General features: G+C 43.7%; 2 protein-coding genes and 1 long non-coding RNA gene across 4 annotated transcripts; 2 read left to right on the top strand and 1 right to left on the bottom strand.

The window, feature by feature from the left end:
- Positions 1-951: 951 nt before the first annotated feature.
- On the top strand, positions 952-1943 carry LOC110454794 (UDP-3-O-acylglucosamine N-acyltransferase-like). Its single transcript, XM_021504501.1, has 3 exons — positions 952-1161; positions 1509-1616; positions 1749-1943. The coding sequence occupies exons 1-3, from the start codon at positions 967-969 to the stop codon at positions 1893-1895; spliced, it is 450 nt and encodes a 149-aa protein (XP_021360176.1). The 5' UTR covers positions 952-966; the 3' UTR covers positions 1896-1943.
- A 113-nt stretch (positions 1944-2056) lies between these two features.
- Positions 2057-4018, top strand: LOC110454804 (UDP-3-O-acylglucosamine N-acyltransferase-like). Its single transcript, XM_021504524.1, has 3 exons — positions 2057-2203; positions 2948-3235; positions 3659-4018. Exons 1-3 carry the CDS (start codon positions 2057-2059, stop codon positions 4016-4018), a joined length of 795 nt encoding a protein of 264 aa, XP_021360199.1.
- Positions 4019-5777: 1759 nt separating this feature from the next.
- Positions 5778-13714, bottom strand: LOC110454838. 2 transcript variants are annotated; one of them, XR_002463408.1, is made up of 4 exons: positions 13538-13714; positions 12993-13139; positions 12359-12466; positions 5778-6118 (listed from the first exon to the last, which is right to left on the bottom strand). It is a non-coding gene; the product is annotated as an uncharacterized LOC110454838 (long non-coding RNA). The 2 variants fall into 2 exon arrangements; XR_002463409.1 differs by lacking the exon at positions 13538-13714 and adding an exon at positions 13293-13357.
- Between the last annotated feature and the right edge of the window lie 1389 nt (positions 13715-15103).

Below are 15103 nucleotides of genomic sequence, written 5' to 3'. Positions count from 1 at the left end.
TGTCCATAAACCCATTGTTGTTATGACCTCATAAATGTTGAAAAAAAAAAATCATTCCTTAAGTGTATGGCAAACAAAACGCGTACAAAGAAACAATTCTGTCTCAAACCGATTGTGACGTCATATTTGATCGTTCTTGTGACGTCATCGTATTGATTCTCACTACGCGCAGATAATTCTTCAACAGGTTGGCAATTCGTGGAATGGGTGGTTAAATTTCCAGTCATAGCCCCATTATAGTAATAACTAATGTTAATTAACGTCCTCACAATAACGCTCAACTTAGAATGGCGAAATTCATTACGTCATCATCAATATCATAATAATGTTACGTCGTAAACAGTCAAATCTGAGGTTATTTTAATGCATACATTATTATGAATTATGAACAGTCTGTTTCAAAGATCAAGTACCCTGCAGTCCTAGTTCAAAAATAAAACATGCACTTTTCAAAACTGTATCCTATTTCTGTTGCAAGGGCACAAAGAATCGTCTGCCAATGCCGCTCACAGCGAGACCATTTTACTCGTGGGAACGTAAACCTATCTGTTGACACCAAATAGAAAACTCTTTGGACACATAGAAAACTAATGAGGTCAAGTAGACGTTGTATGTAAATATATATACCATGCATTCTTCCTGACTATATCATTTATGTGGTTTGCATAATTGTTATTACATTTATTTGTTTTTCAAGACAATGCATCGATAAGTTGACAAATGTGTACACTTCAAAAGTTTTGGACAAGAAATAACTTTAAACACTAATTTGGTCGTCAAAGATTAGCAACCCTCCCAGTGTCCTTGAATGACCTTTGTATATCGTTCTCTTTCATTGATGAAACGGTCAATTGCGAGCTGATTTTTTTATTAGTTATTTCAAACCTCCATTGTTCATTATGCGAAATCTGGAAAAGGAGAAACGTTCCTTACGGAACACTGCAGGTGAGCATTCACGGTAACTACATGGTCGGGTCCCAGGTGGGTATTCACGGTAACTTCATGGTCGGGTCCCAGGTGGGCATTCACGGTAACTACATGGTCGGGTCCCAGGTGGGCATTCACGGTAACTACATGGTCGGGTCCCAGGTGGGCATTCACGGTAACTACATGGTCGGGTCCAAGGTGGGCATTCACGGTAACTACATGGTCGGGTCCCAGGTGGGTACTGACGATAACTACATGGTCGGTGTTCAGGGTAACTACATGGTCGGATCCCAGGTGGGGATTCACAGTAACTACATGGTCGGGTCCCAGGTGGGCATTCACAGTAACTACATGGTCGGATCCCAGGTGGGGATTCACGGTAACTACATGGTCGGGTCCCAGGTGGGCATTCACAGTAACTACATGGTCGGGTCCCAGGTGGCCATTCACGGTAACTAAATGGTCGGATCCCAGGGGGGCATTCACGGTAACTACATGGTCGGGTCCAGGTGGGCATTTACGGTAACTACATGGTCGGGTCCAAGGTGAGCATGCACGGTAACTACATGGTCGGGTCCCAGGTGGGCATTCACGGTAACTACATGGTCGGGTCCCAGGTGGGCATTCACGGTAACTACATGGTCGGGTCCAAGGTGGGCATTCACGGTAACTACATGGTCGGGTCCCAGGTGGGTATTGACGATAACTACATGGTCGGTGTTCAGGGTAACTACATGGTCGGATCCCAGGTGGGGATTCACAGTAACTACATGGTCGGGTCCCAGGTGGGTATTCACAGTAACTACATGGTCGGATCCCAGGTGGGCATTCACGGTAACTACATGGTCGGGTCCCAGGTGGGCATTCACGGTAACTTCATGGTCGGGTCCAAGGTGGGCATTCACGGTAACTACATGGTCGGGTCCAGGTGGGCATTTACGGTAACTACATGGTCGGGTCCAAGGTGAGCATTCACGGTAACTACATGGTCGGGTCCCAGGTGGGCATTCACGGTAACTACATGGTCGGGCCCCAGGTGGGCATTCACAGGAACTACATGGGCGGGTCCCAGGTGGGCATTCACGTTAACTACATGGTCGGGTCCTAGGTGGGCATTCACACTAACTAAATGGTCGGGTCCCAGGTGGGTATTGACGATAACTACATGGTCGGTGCTCACGGTAACTACATGGTCGGGCCCCAGGTGGGCATTCACAGTAACTACATGGTCTGGTCCCAGGTGGGTATTCACGGCAACTACATGGTCGGGTCCCAGGTGGGTATTCACGGTAACTACATGGTTGGGTCCTAGGTGGGCATTCACAGTAACTAAATGGTCGGGTCCAAGGTGGGCATTCACGGTAACTACATGATCGGGTCTTAGATGAGCATTCACGGTAACTACATGGTCGGGTCCCAGGTGGGCATTCACGGTAACTAAATGGTCAGGTCCCAGGTGGGCATTCACGATAACTACATGGTCGGGTCCTATGTGGGTAATCACGGTACCTAATGGTCAGGTCCCAGGTGGGCATTCATGGTAACTACATGGTCGGGTCCCAGGTGGGTATTCACGGTGACTACATGGTCGGGTCCAAGGTGGACATTCACGGTAACTACATGGTCGGGTCCTAGGTGGGCATTCACGGTAACTACATGGTCGGGTCCTAGGTGGGCATTCACAGTAACTACATGGTCGGGTCCAAGGTGGGCATTCACGGTAACTACATGGTTGTGTCCAAGGTGGATATTCACGGTAAATACATGGTCGGGGCCCAGATGGACATTCACGGTCGGGTCCCTGGTGGGTATTCACGGTAACTACATGGTTGGGTCCTAGGTGGGCATTCACAGTAACTAAATGGTCGGGTCCCAGGTGGGCATTCACGGTACCTACATGGTCGGGTCCCAGGTGAGCATTCACGATAACTACATGATCGGGTCCAAGGTGGGCATTCACGGTAACTACATGATCGGGTCTTAGATGAGCATTCACCGTAACTACATGGTCGGGTCCCAGGTGGTCATTCACTGTAACTACATGGTCGGGTCCCAGGTGGTCATTCACTGTAACTACATGGTCGGGTCCCAGGTGGTCATTCACTGTAACTACATGGTCGGGTCCCAGGTGGGGATTCACGGTAACTACATGGTCAGGTCCCAGGTGGGCATTCATGGTAACTACATGGTCGGGTCCCAGGTGGGTATTCACAGTAACTACATGGTCGGGTCCCAGGGGGGGATTCACGGTAACTACATGGTTGGGTCCCAGGTGGGTATACACGGTAACTCCATGGTCAGGTCCCAGGTGGGTTTACACGGTAACCTACATGGTCGGGTCCCAGGTGGGCATTCATGGTAACTACATGGTCGGGTCCCAGGTGGTCATTCACTGTAACTACATGGTCGGGTCCCAGGTGGGGATTCACGGTAACTACATGGTCGGGTCCAGGTGGGCATTCACGGTAACTACATGGTTGTGTCCAAGGTGGATATTCACGGTAAATACATGGTCGGGGCCCAGATGGACATTCACGGTCGGGTCCCTGGTGGGTATTCACGGTAACTACATGGTCGGGTCCAGGTGGGCATTCACGGGAACTACATGGTCGGGTCCCAGGTGGGTATTCACAGTAACTACATGGTCGGATCCCAGGTGGGCATTCACGGTAACTACAACATGGTCGGGTCCCAGGTGGGCATTCATGGTAACTAAATGGTCGGGTCCCAGGTGGGCATTCACTGTAACTACATGGTCGGGTCCCAGGTGGTCATTCACTGTAACTACATGGTCGGGTCCCAGGTGGGTACTGACGATAACTACATGGTCGGATCCCAGATTCACAGTAACTACATGGTCGGGTCCCAGGTGGTCATTCACTGTAACTACATGGTCGGGTCCCAGGTGGTCATTCACTGTAACTACATGGTCGGGTCCCAGGTGGGGATTCACAGTAACTACATGGTCGGGTCCCAGGTGGGGATTCACAGTAACTACATGGTCGGGTCCAAGGTGGATATTCACGGTAAATACATGGTCGGGGCCCAGATGGACATTCACGGTCGGGTCCCTGGGGGGTATTCACGGTAACTACATGGTCGGGTCCAGGGGGGCATTCACGGTAACTACATGGTCGGGTCCAGGTGGGCATTCACGGGAACTACATGGTCGGGTCCCAGGTGGGTACTGACGATAACTACATGGTCGGATCCCAGGTGGGCATTCACGGTAACTACAACATGGTCGGGTCCCAGGTGGGCATTCCCGGTAACTAAATGGTCGGGTCCCAGGTGGGCATTCACAGTAACTACATGGTCGGGTCCAAGGTGGATATTCACGGTAAATACATGGTCGGGGCCCAGATGGACATTCACGGTCGGGTCCCTGGGGGGTATTCACGGTAACTACATGGTCGGGTCCAGGGGGGCATTCACGGTAACTAAATGGGCGGGTCCCAGGTGGGCATTCACGGTAACTACAACATGGTCGGGTCCCAGGTGGGCATTCACTGTAACTACATGGTCGGGTCCCAGGTGGGTATTCACAGTAACTACATGGTCGGATCCCAGGTGGGCATTCACGGTAACTACAACATGGTCGGGTCCCAGGTGGGCATTCATGGTAACTACATGGTCGGGTCCCAGGTGGGTATTCATGGTAACTACATGGTCAGGTCCCAGGTGGGTATTCATGGTAACTACATGGTCAGGTCCCAGGTGGGCATTCATGATAACTAAATGGTCGGGGCCTATGTGGGTAATCACGGTAACTAATGGTCAGGTCCCAGGTGGGCATTCACGATAACTACATGGTCGGGTCCTATGTGGGTAATCACGGTACCTAATGGTCAGGTCCCAGGTGGGCATTCACGGTAACTAAATGGTCAGGTCCCAGGTGGGCATTCATGGTAACTACATGGTCGGGTCCCAGGTGGGCATTCACGGTAATTACATGGTCGGGTCCCAGGTGGGTATTCACGGTAACTACATGGTCAGGTCCCAGGTGGGCATTCATGATAACTAAATGGTCGGGTCCTATGTGGGTAATCACGGTAACTAATGGTCAGGTCCCAGGTGGGCATTCACGGTAACTAAATGGTCGGGTCCTATGTGGGTATTCACGGTAACTACATGGTCAGGTCCCAGGTGGGTATTCACGGTAACTACATGGTCGGGTCCCAGGTGGGTATTCACGGTAACTACATGGTCAGGTCCCAGGTGGGTATACACGGTAACTACATGGTCAGGTCCAAGGTGGGTCTTCACGGTAACTAAATGGTCAGGTCCCAGGTGGGTATTCACGGTAACTACATGGTCAGGTCCAAGGTGGGAATTCATGGTAACTAAATGGTCGGGTCCTATGTGGGTATTCACGGTAACTATATGATCTGGTCCCGGGAACTACATTGGGTCCCAGGTGGACATTCACGGTAACTACATGGTCGGGTCCCAAGCCGTAGTAAAATCATGCTTAATTATGATATTTACACATAGAAATGCATAAAATCATTTTCAATGTCTCTTAAAGGTTTGGAAAACGCCAAAAAGTAAAGGCATATTTCTCAGATTATACATGTTCAATTAATTTCCTTTTTCTTGCGTCAAAAGTCGGACTTTTATAATTTTCGATTCATGCTCAATTATATTACATCGTCACTCCAAATGTTTAGAACAACTCTGGGACGATTTAGACATTTTGAAGAACCTTTCATACAATTTGGGATCTTTTGTCGTGATGTTCAAGTTCTCAGCGGGATTTGACTAGGCAAAACACGCAACATCCGTCATGCAGCAAAAATGTATGTCAGCTGTCAATAAAATCTCTATAAAAATGAAAACAACACTTTTCATACAAGAAGCCTCGAAAAAACCGTGGCTCGACCTCAGAATTTTATTTCGTTAATAAAACACATGATTTCGATCACGGTATGTAGAGTTATACACAAAGAAATAATCATATGATAGCCGAATGTTAGCAAGTTGGTATGAATACATTCTAATGATACTGGTCATCTTCAATGTACAAATGGAATTATTTTAATATAAAACGTTTATATGTATAATGACAGCAGAAATCTCGCGAGATTTCCGAAAAGCACTGTTTCCACTGGCAACGACAACATGGACGTATATTCTCCATCCCGATCACGTGACATCAAGATCCGTCACGCTTTCTTTTCTTGCTCAATTGCTACAAAGACAGAAAACAAGAATCTGTTAAGTATTATGCAGAGCTGAACAATAGATGAAAATTCATGTATTAAATTGTATGGTGATTTTGTTAAAGTGCTTCATTGTATTAACCAGTTAATTCAATGTGCGTGCAAGTGTTTTGAAATTTGAAACCAATTTATTCTTGCATAGAAATTCGATACCTTTTCAGAAACAACGAAACTTTTCATTTCTACCACACATAATTACGCCAATGTTCTCGGCTTCTTGCATATATGTTTTAAGTGTTCGAGACGCTCCCTCTTGAACATAATAAATAACAACAAAGCGCTCCCCGAATAAAATACGCATGGTACCTAATGCATACCACAAACTAGACAGACCCAGACCCGGTAAAAATAGCAAAAATACTTCTGCCAGTTAAAAAAACGCATTCCGAGACATTCCCCAAGTATGTTTTTTACAACAGCCTGGCCGTAACAGGTCTATATTACGGAGCGGGAAGTGTAGGGTTCATCTTTGAAATGTACAAATGTGAAGTTAGCAGCACGAGTTGAAACAAATTCCTGTTGTTCGTTTAATCGATTACTCTCCAACAAGAATGACGTAATGTCTAGATTCAATAAAGCGCACGTGCTCTTGAAACATCCCCGTAGACACAGAAATCATCGCGTTCCAAGTGTTTCTGATTGCAAATGGACTTGTAACATACTTTACTTATATCTGCAGAATAGATTATAAATAATAAATGATGTAAATTGATAATGGAGTGCAGTGAAATGCCGCAGAGTCGGGTGAATTATGCAGTTTATGGGGACAAGTCGAAACGATTCTGGTTTCGTTACAGAATGTTAATACCGTCTTTGTTTAGCATCGTATCAAGATGGTTTCCAATCCAGAGCCACTTCAAAATGTAATTTCACTAAAATAGTCTGGTCACCGTATATCATGGTCACTCTCTTGACGAGGTCGGACCGGTTCCCATGTAGACACTGCCGAGGCCAGAAATCATTGTACATGTGATGATGCTAATTTGGGAAAATCATCAGGTCAGACCCGGGACACCTACTCGGAGTCATACTGTGCCATTACACCGAGTCACCATTAGCCACTCCTCTACCGCAGCACGGTGGTGGGGCGCGGGAGGGGGTGAATGGGGAGCATTTTCGGGAGGAAATTGATGAAGAGGGATGATTCATCGTCAAACACTACTTTCCCCAAAAATCAGTCAAATCTACGTCCGATCGGTTTACCAGACATTTGAGAGATATCTCGTAGACCACAGTCGGTACGTGTATCGCAGCTCGAGAAAATCTATATTTTGTACATGTATATAGTCGCATCGGCAAGCATTATCTTCTCGTGTTACTAGTCCATTGACGAGTACACTTTCGCCGATATAAATATTCATATGATGTCCCGAGTTTTATCTATAAGAAATGGCCATGGACATTAATCTGGCACTTGGCAGAGATAAACTGCGTCATCCTCCTCCGACAGGCCATCGGTGAGTCAAAATAAACACCACGAGGCCACCGAAGAAAATACGACTTGGCATTATCAGTAAACCAAAATAATATGCTTTCAACGAATGTTTATACCAATGTGTTGTGTGTATAACTGTGAGCAGTACATGCCGGTTCTTAAAAAATCTAACGGTGAAGTGATGTGTTGACTTTGCGGATACAATACTGACCGGGAGATATGTTAACTCAGTGCGATAATGAACGAGTGGGAATACGTAGACTTGGCGTAACCGTTTTCATGACCGAGCAGCAGTTTGTTGACTCTTGTGACAAGCGTATTCATGACTGAGCAGGGAGATGTTGACTCATTTTGTTCATAACTGAGTAGCAGTATGTTGACTGTGTGTGTTCATGACTGAGCAAGGACATGTTGACTGTGTGTGTTCATGACTGAGCAAGGACATGTTGACTCGGTGTGTTCATGACTGAGCAAGGACATGTTGACTCGGGTGTGTTCATGTCTGAGCAGCAATGTGTTGACTCAGTGTTTCTGAATGAGCAGCAGTGTTGACTGTGTGTTCATGTCTGAGCAAGGACATGTTGACTCGGGTGTGTTCATGTCTGAGCAGCAATGTGTTTACCAGCAATGTGTTGACTCAGTGTGTTCATGATTGAGCAGCAATGTGTTGACTCAGTGTTTCTGATTGAGCGGCAGTGTTGACTCGATGTTTTAATGTCTTAGCAGCAATGCGTTGACTCAGTGTGTTTCTGATTGAGAAGCAATGTGTTGACTCAGTGTGTTTCTGAATGAGCAGCAGTGTTGACTCGATGTTTTAATGTCTTAGCAGCAATGCGATGACTCGGTGTTTCTGAATGAGCAGCAGTGTTGACTCTGTGTGTTCATGTCTTAGCAGCAATGCGTTGACTCAGTGTGTTTCTGATTGAGCAGCAATGTGTTGACTCAGTGTGTTTCTGATTGAGCAGCAATGTGTTGACTCGGTGTTTCTGAATGACAGCAGTGTTGACTCGATGTTTTAATGTCTTAGCAGCAATGCGTTGACTCAGTGTGTTTCTGATTGAGCAGCAATGTGTTGACTCAGTATGTTCATAACTGAGCAGCAATGTGTTGACTCAGTGTTTCTGATTGAGCAGCAGTGTTGACTCGATGTTTTAATGTCTTAGCAGCAATGCGTTTACTCAGTGTGTTTCTGATTGAGAAGCAATGTGTTGACTCAGTATGTTCTTAACTGAGCAGCAATATGTTGACTCAGTGTGTTTCTGATTGAGCACAATACGTGTTTCTGATTGAGCAGCAATGTGCTGACTCAGTGTTTCTGATTGAGCAGCAGTGTTGACTCAGTGTGTTCATGACTGAGCAGCAATGTGTTTGACTCAGTGTGTTCATGACTGAGCAGCAATGTGTTGACTCAGTGTTTCTGATTGAGCAGCAATGCGTTGACTCAGTGTGTTTCTGATTGAGCAGCAATGTGTTGACTCAGTATGTTCATAACTGAGCAGCAATGTGTTGACTAAGTGTGTTTCTGATTAAGCAGCAACGTGTTTCTGATTTAGCAGCAATGTGTGTTTCTGATTGAGCAGCAATGTGCCGACTCGGTGTGTTCATGACTGAGCAGCAATGTGTTGACTCAGTGTGTTTATGTCTGAGCAGCAATGTGCCGACTCGGTGTGTTCATGACTGAGCAGCAATATGTTGACTCAGTGTGTTCATGTCTGAGCAGCAATGTGCCGACTCCGTGTGTTCATAACTGAGCAGCAATGTGTTGACCCAGTGTGTTCATGTCTGAGCAGCAATGTGCCGACTCTGTGTGTTCATGACTGAGCAGCAATGTGTTTTTGTTTGAGCAGCAATGTGCAGACCCAATGTGTTCATGTTTGAGCAGCAATGTGTTCATGACTGAGCAGCAATGTGTTGACTCAGTGTGTTCATGTCGGAGCAGCAATGTGTTGCCTCATTGTATTTCTGACCGAGCAAGTTAACATCAGTGGGTACAAATTTGAGTAAGGATTTGATAACTCATTGTTATGCCCGAGCAGGGGCATAGCGATTGCAATGTGTTCGTTACTGACCAGCACTACGCCCACTCGTTGTGTTCATGAATTAGCGGGAATATGATGACTCAAGTGTGTTGATGACTGAGCAGGGATATGTGGACTATTTGTCGACGTACATGACTGTGGGTACCCTTAATGTTAACTATGTACCTATTCCGCGAGGACTTAACAAATCAAATAATCTATAATTTTGATATGATTAAGTCGCGGCTACCCGATCTGACCACGTCATTATCGAGTATCAATACGAGCGATGCCTATTACACAATGTATCAGTAATGACAGCTATCAGTTTACTGGATTTGACAAAACAGTACCAGAATTGTGTTGTGTACACAGCATGACCGTTATCGATTAGATACAGTAGGGAAAACTGTAGATAGCGCAGAACGCGCCGTATTCTGTAACATCCGCGTGATAAATAGACACGCGGTTTCGTACACCAACTTTGTGAACAAAGAAGCGTTAAACGGTTGCCAAGACAACGAGCGACTTGTCGTATTCTACATGCTACGTAATGTCAGTGTACATTGCCAACAAACGCATCGGAAAATCTCAGCTGAAAGCATGTCAAAACATATTAACGGCGAATCGGCTTCAAACCGAGACACAGCTGCACCGCAAGCTTTCTGCGTTTACATGTACATTTAGTGACTTTTAGAGATATCAAAATGTCCGGTAACATTTAATTCGTAGTTTCTTGTGCATCATGAGTGGGGTTTATTCAATAATGTGTCAAACGTTCGACTACAATGCAACACGTGTACGTTACAAGCGAGTTAGATGACTGCGTGAATTTAATTCCACACTCCATCTCGTGTACATGTGAGCGGTTTAACGCGGGCGTACGACCCCACAGCCTTGTCACAAAGGCTAGCAGATGTGTCGGGGGGTAAATCGCAGACGATGAAATCAGACATGCTCAAGATCAGATTTCGTGTTTCATTCACCGAGTAACGAGGCCCTTTGGGGCTCATTATGGGGAACTGGAAGCTGCGTCACTCAACTTTTGGGATTAAAGTGCAATACGTAAGGAAGTATGCGCGCGCGCGTGTGTATATCGCCATTGTTTATCTGTCTAGCACGTCATAATTCCATCCCTTCAAGCCCTCTAGGGATGAAAGTTCACGCAAATTTTGCATACACATCGTCCGCCTCTTCATACACTTAAATTAAACACACTCGAAATTGATCCTTCCGCGGCCTGCCGGGAACTTCCTCAAACTAGTGCACGTACGAAATGTTTCCTGCTTAAAAGATTGTGCTTACTCCATCACCTCTCCCCTTTAACGCCTCAAGTTTAATGACAGATGTTCTCTGATGACTAACCAGACCACAAACTCACCATTCCAAACGCAATGAGGCAAGACAAGTACAACGCGTGCGCATGCAGTGCATATCTGCGAGTGTCGTTAACTTTTCGGAAGAGCTGTGCCGAGTACAATATTTTTTGCACACGTAACATTATTTGTGTTCATGACGTCTTGTATAGAAGGGGAGCAAGTTTTATGATGTATGCCTGGAATGTGACCTTCTATAGGACGGTATTTCACTGTCAAGTATGTAAACATAGGTCATGCTCTACATACGTAAATATCCGAACTAAGTTTCATTATGTTTTTGGGACATACCAAAACCTAACTATCCTTCATGGATTGCGGACGCGAACAGGAGAGATAGTGTCAGTAATAAGCGACCCATGCAATATTTGGTATGGTAAACGACCACGCTCTATCGACTTATAATAATACATCAATGTCATATGCAAGCTGTATAACTTCACAAAAAGGAAGCAACTTAAATTGACCGGTCTCTAAATTTTGTGATCCATAAAAACACGAAGTCCTGTACAGATGACGGCACACTAAAGGACACGTATCTCGTTTTCATCTATATATTCACGTTTTGAGTCGATACACAACGACAAAACAATTTAAGTTCATGCCGACAAATAATTATGTTTAAGCTAGTTTCCTAAGCGGCGAGGCGGAAGATATAATTTTCTAAAATTGACTAGTGTAGGCAGCTTATCGACTTCCTTCCTTTTTGGTGATTATCTGGGCTTTTTCCGTAGCATACAGGACATTCAACGTTCAAAGTGAAGTCGGGAGTTAATCCGTCTTCCTGTCGAGCATTGATTTTAAAATAAAAGATCGATTAAAACTGTTTTAAATTCCAACTGTCAAATGATGAAATCCCGACGCGTCAACATCACAGGTAGAAATACCAGCACACCTGCTAAAGCTGACACAACTGTGCGGGGTCGAGAACTCCGATCGCACGTTTGTATAGCCGGGCAAACTTGTACTTTCAGCGACAGGTTTATCTGACACAGCGAGTAGCGTATCGATCATTGCACTCTGTGCGCTCCACTCTAACGTGGACTAACATATACTGTAGAATATACATTCTAGAGCAATCGGGGCTAACATCGCTGGGAAGAAGAATTTGAACACGATATCGAATGTCGCATATGCAAAAATAAACGGAACAAAAATGGGATTTAATATGTAAAATGACCTCGGTATGAAATTTGACAATTTTCACCCCAATTTCCCCCCAAAACCATCTTTAGAAAGTAACACTGGCTGAATTAAACAAGTAACACTTCAATAAACATTTACTCAACTGCCTGCCACTTCTCGTTACATCTGTAACTGCGGACAAAAACGTTCTCTCAATTACAAGGGAGCGTCTCGAAAACTTTCTTTTAAACTTACTTTCTTTCGTAGGTAATGGGTTCTTTTCTTCTGTTTTTGTCTGTTTTAGCTTCGACTTGTCGAAACTTGTTACTTCTGATATATCGGGTTTGTCAGACATTTTCTTTTCTGAAGAAAACAAAAAGTCATTTAATAAAAAAAAATAACATTACACAAAAGCTCTCGCGATAAATACTTTCAACTTCATCAGTAATAGTCGAAGATAGACTCAAAGAGCTACTGTTGAGTGTTCAGGATAATCGACTCGAGGCAACAAAGCTTTTGTATCTCTATCGTGTCTATCACTAAAAAGCGTCTGTAGGCTGCATCAAATATCTAATTATCGTTCGTGTCATTAACATAATGATTTAACCAGTAATAACTGCAAACTATACATTATATGCAAATTGAATTATGTATAATCGCATTTTTTGATAGCGGAAATTTAAATGTTTGAATGTCAATCGTATATACTATCTCGTCACGCTTGAGTGATTCCATTTATACAGGCACTATAACACAGTTTTTTTTTTCTTTTCTCTCCCGGCGACAAGATGGATTCATAGTAAGTTTCACAAATATACAAAAGGAAGGGGGCATCGAGCACACTTTTGAATGGATCTTAAGTATTGCATAAGATAATGTTCATACTTACAAGTATAAGCTTCCTTCAACGTCTAGGGAAACCTTCCTCGCCGTGAATACAGAATCGAATGCGAGATTGCAGCTGTGTCGTAGTAATACAAGGCGTGCCTTTACGCTCCGTCTGCGGTCTATCCTTCCGCGTCACAATGATGAGGAACTATTTGTTGGAGATGAATCATATAGTTAATGTGGTGATGTCATTACGGTAATTCTGAAAATGGGTTTGATTCATACATGCCTGATTCAACAAATCAATGTCTATTGTCTTCCTTCTATCACGTTGAATATATATATGTATGTATATACTTACCGACAGCCACAGCGACAGTACGAACCTGGGTGTGAGTCACATTTTAAGCTAACACAGATTCAATATCAGTGAATGAATTGTGGTTATTGTTGAAAATTGCTCGGTAAGCCTCGGGTTTAATCTTGTATGTCCGGTTTAAATAATAAAATTCATGAAGAAAAATTGGATTAAAGCTTTAATTTGATAATTTATGGATAGTTACTAATGAGTTAACCCGTGAAGTGTTCTATTTAAATTTACTTAACTGTGCAGGTGCAGGTGCAGAGAAAGAAAAGACCTGCTGCAACTTATGTCAAACCCCAGCAGAATCGGGATTGGTCCTCTGTCGGGATATTGGTGAAACCAAAAATTGATCTGCTGCCCCAATTCTGTAGCAACATATATACGAGACCGTTTTGTTCGGTGTTCTCTCATGCCCACTATAACGTCATGGCAGTGTCTCCCTATCCAAAGAACCAAATAAACAAAGTAACTAGCTAATTCAAAGTTTTAATGAGTGTGTTTGTATGGCAGTGTGTTTGTTGTGTAGCGAGCGTGCGGTACAGTAAGTGTGTGTCCCGTGTGTCACGTGTTGTCCCCACAGCTCGTGATTTCATTCGGCATCGGCACGTGCTTGTCACCCGACTAGACATTGATGTGGGGCATAGGAAACAATGTGGGACATAGGTTATCAAATGTTATCCATATATATCTGCCACGGAAGAAGATCCCATTAAAACCTGGTTGGAGAATGGGCCTGTTAATGTTGATATTACATAGAGACGTATTCGCGTTGAAAATATCAATTGATCAACCGATCATGTACTTCTTTACCTATCCTGTTCCTGTGAGTTTCGAATCAATTTATCATACAGAAGACGTTAAACATGAACCCAAACTAGGGAGAGATCCGAGTGTATATTAACTAGTCAATTAACTAGGATATATCTTATGATTTCTTGAACCACATGAGGAGACCATCATACTGTCGCCCGGTAAATCAAGGAAAACGCATCCAGTGACATGTCACATCTGTTATATCAATTATTATTTAAGAGTATAATTTAAAACGGGAAAATAAAATCTGAATTGAGCCTAAAAATATTTTACATGCTTATGCTTTTTTTTACATGCTTTTTTTTAACCTCCGTTTAGATATAATGTATCACTGTACTACAGTAAGGCCGAGACAGTTATGTTGAACAGGTAGATTAATAGGTTAGAGCGATGTAGTATCAATCTGTAATCCAGGGTTGGAATCCCAGTCTAATTTTACATTCAGAATACTGCTGTTGATCATATTTTGTATATTTCATTTGTATTATTTCAATTCTTTTCAGAAATCCAACGCGTCGTTAGTTAGTTGGTAGTGGTACGGGGATCATCAATATCAATATGACGTCATTCAACAATCTGCTTGCTCTAAATATTGTCAAAACAGTTGTAAGATAAATGTGTCTTAATATCATGTGAGAGTTATATAGATTTTAAAAAAAATGAGATAATGTTCATGTAATTAACGAGACACTAAGTCGTTATAACGAAATGTTAAGTCGTTAACGAGACACTAAGTCGTTATAACGAGACACTAAGTCGTTATAACGAGATGTTAAGTCGTTATCACGAGACACTAAGTCGTTATAACGGGATAAAACATATTCTTTGGATGTCCTCAATCAGCCACCGTATATAATAATATTTGCAAATAATGTAAAATTATTTTGTGACCGAATACGGTTAGCCCGTCAAAGTTTAACACATTGATTTCCAGAAATAATATGTATAACAGAATAGGGTACAAATAATTTCAACATTCTTCTTCGATTTATACC

The sequence above is a fragment of the Mizuhopecten yessoensis genome, unplaced genomic scaffold (assembly GCF_002113885.1).
Source record: "Mizuhopecten yessoensis strain PY_sf001 unplaced genomic scaffold, ASM211388v2 scaffold8071, whole genome shotgun sequence".
NCBI lineage: Eukaryota > Metazoa > Mollusca > Bivalvia > Pectinida > Pectinidae > Mizuhopecten > Mizuhopecten yessoensis.
The sequence above is the reverse complement of the archived record's forward strand: the minus strand, read 5'-3'. Positions and strand labels throughout refer to the sequence as shown.

Coding starts and splice junctions, on each gene's coding strand:
- LOC110454794 (XM_021504501.1), top strand. CDS start 967: ATGGTCGGGTCCCAGGTGGGTATTCACGGTAACTTCATGGTCGGGTCC. Junction 1,162..1,508: donor ACTACATGGTCGGGTCCCAG/GTGGGTACTGAC, acceptor GTCGGGTCCCAG/GTGGGCATTCACGGTAACTA. Junction 1,617..1,748: donor ACTACATGGTCGGGTCCCAG/GTGGGTATTGAC, acceptor GTCGGATCCCAG/GTGGGCATTCACGGTAACTA.
- LOC110454804 (XM_021504524.1), top strand. CDS start 2,057: ATGGTCGGGTCCCAGGTGGGTATTGACGATAACTACATGGTCGGTGCT. Junction 2,204..2,947: donor ACTACATGGTCGGGTCCCAG/GTGGGTATTCAC, acceptor GTCGGGTCCCAG/GTGGTCATTCACTGTAACTA. Junction 3,236..3,658: donor ACTCCATGGTCAGGTCCCAG/GTGGGTTTACAC, acceptor GTCGGGTCCCAG/GTGGGCATTCACTGTAACTA.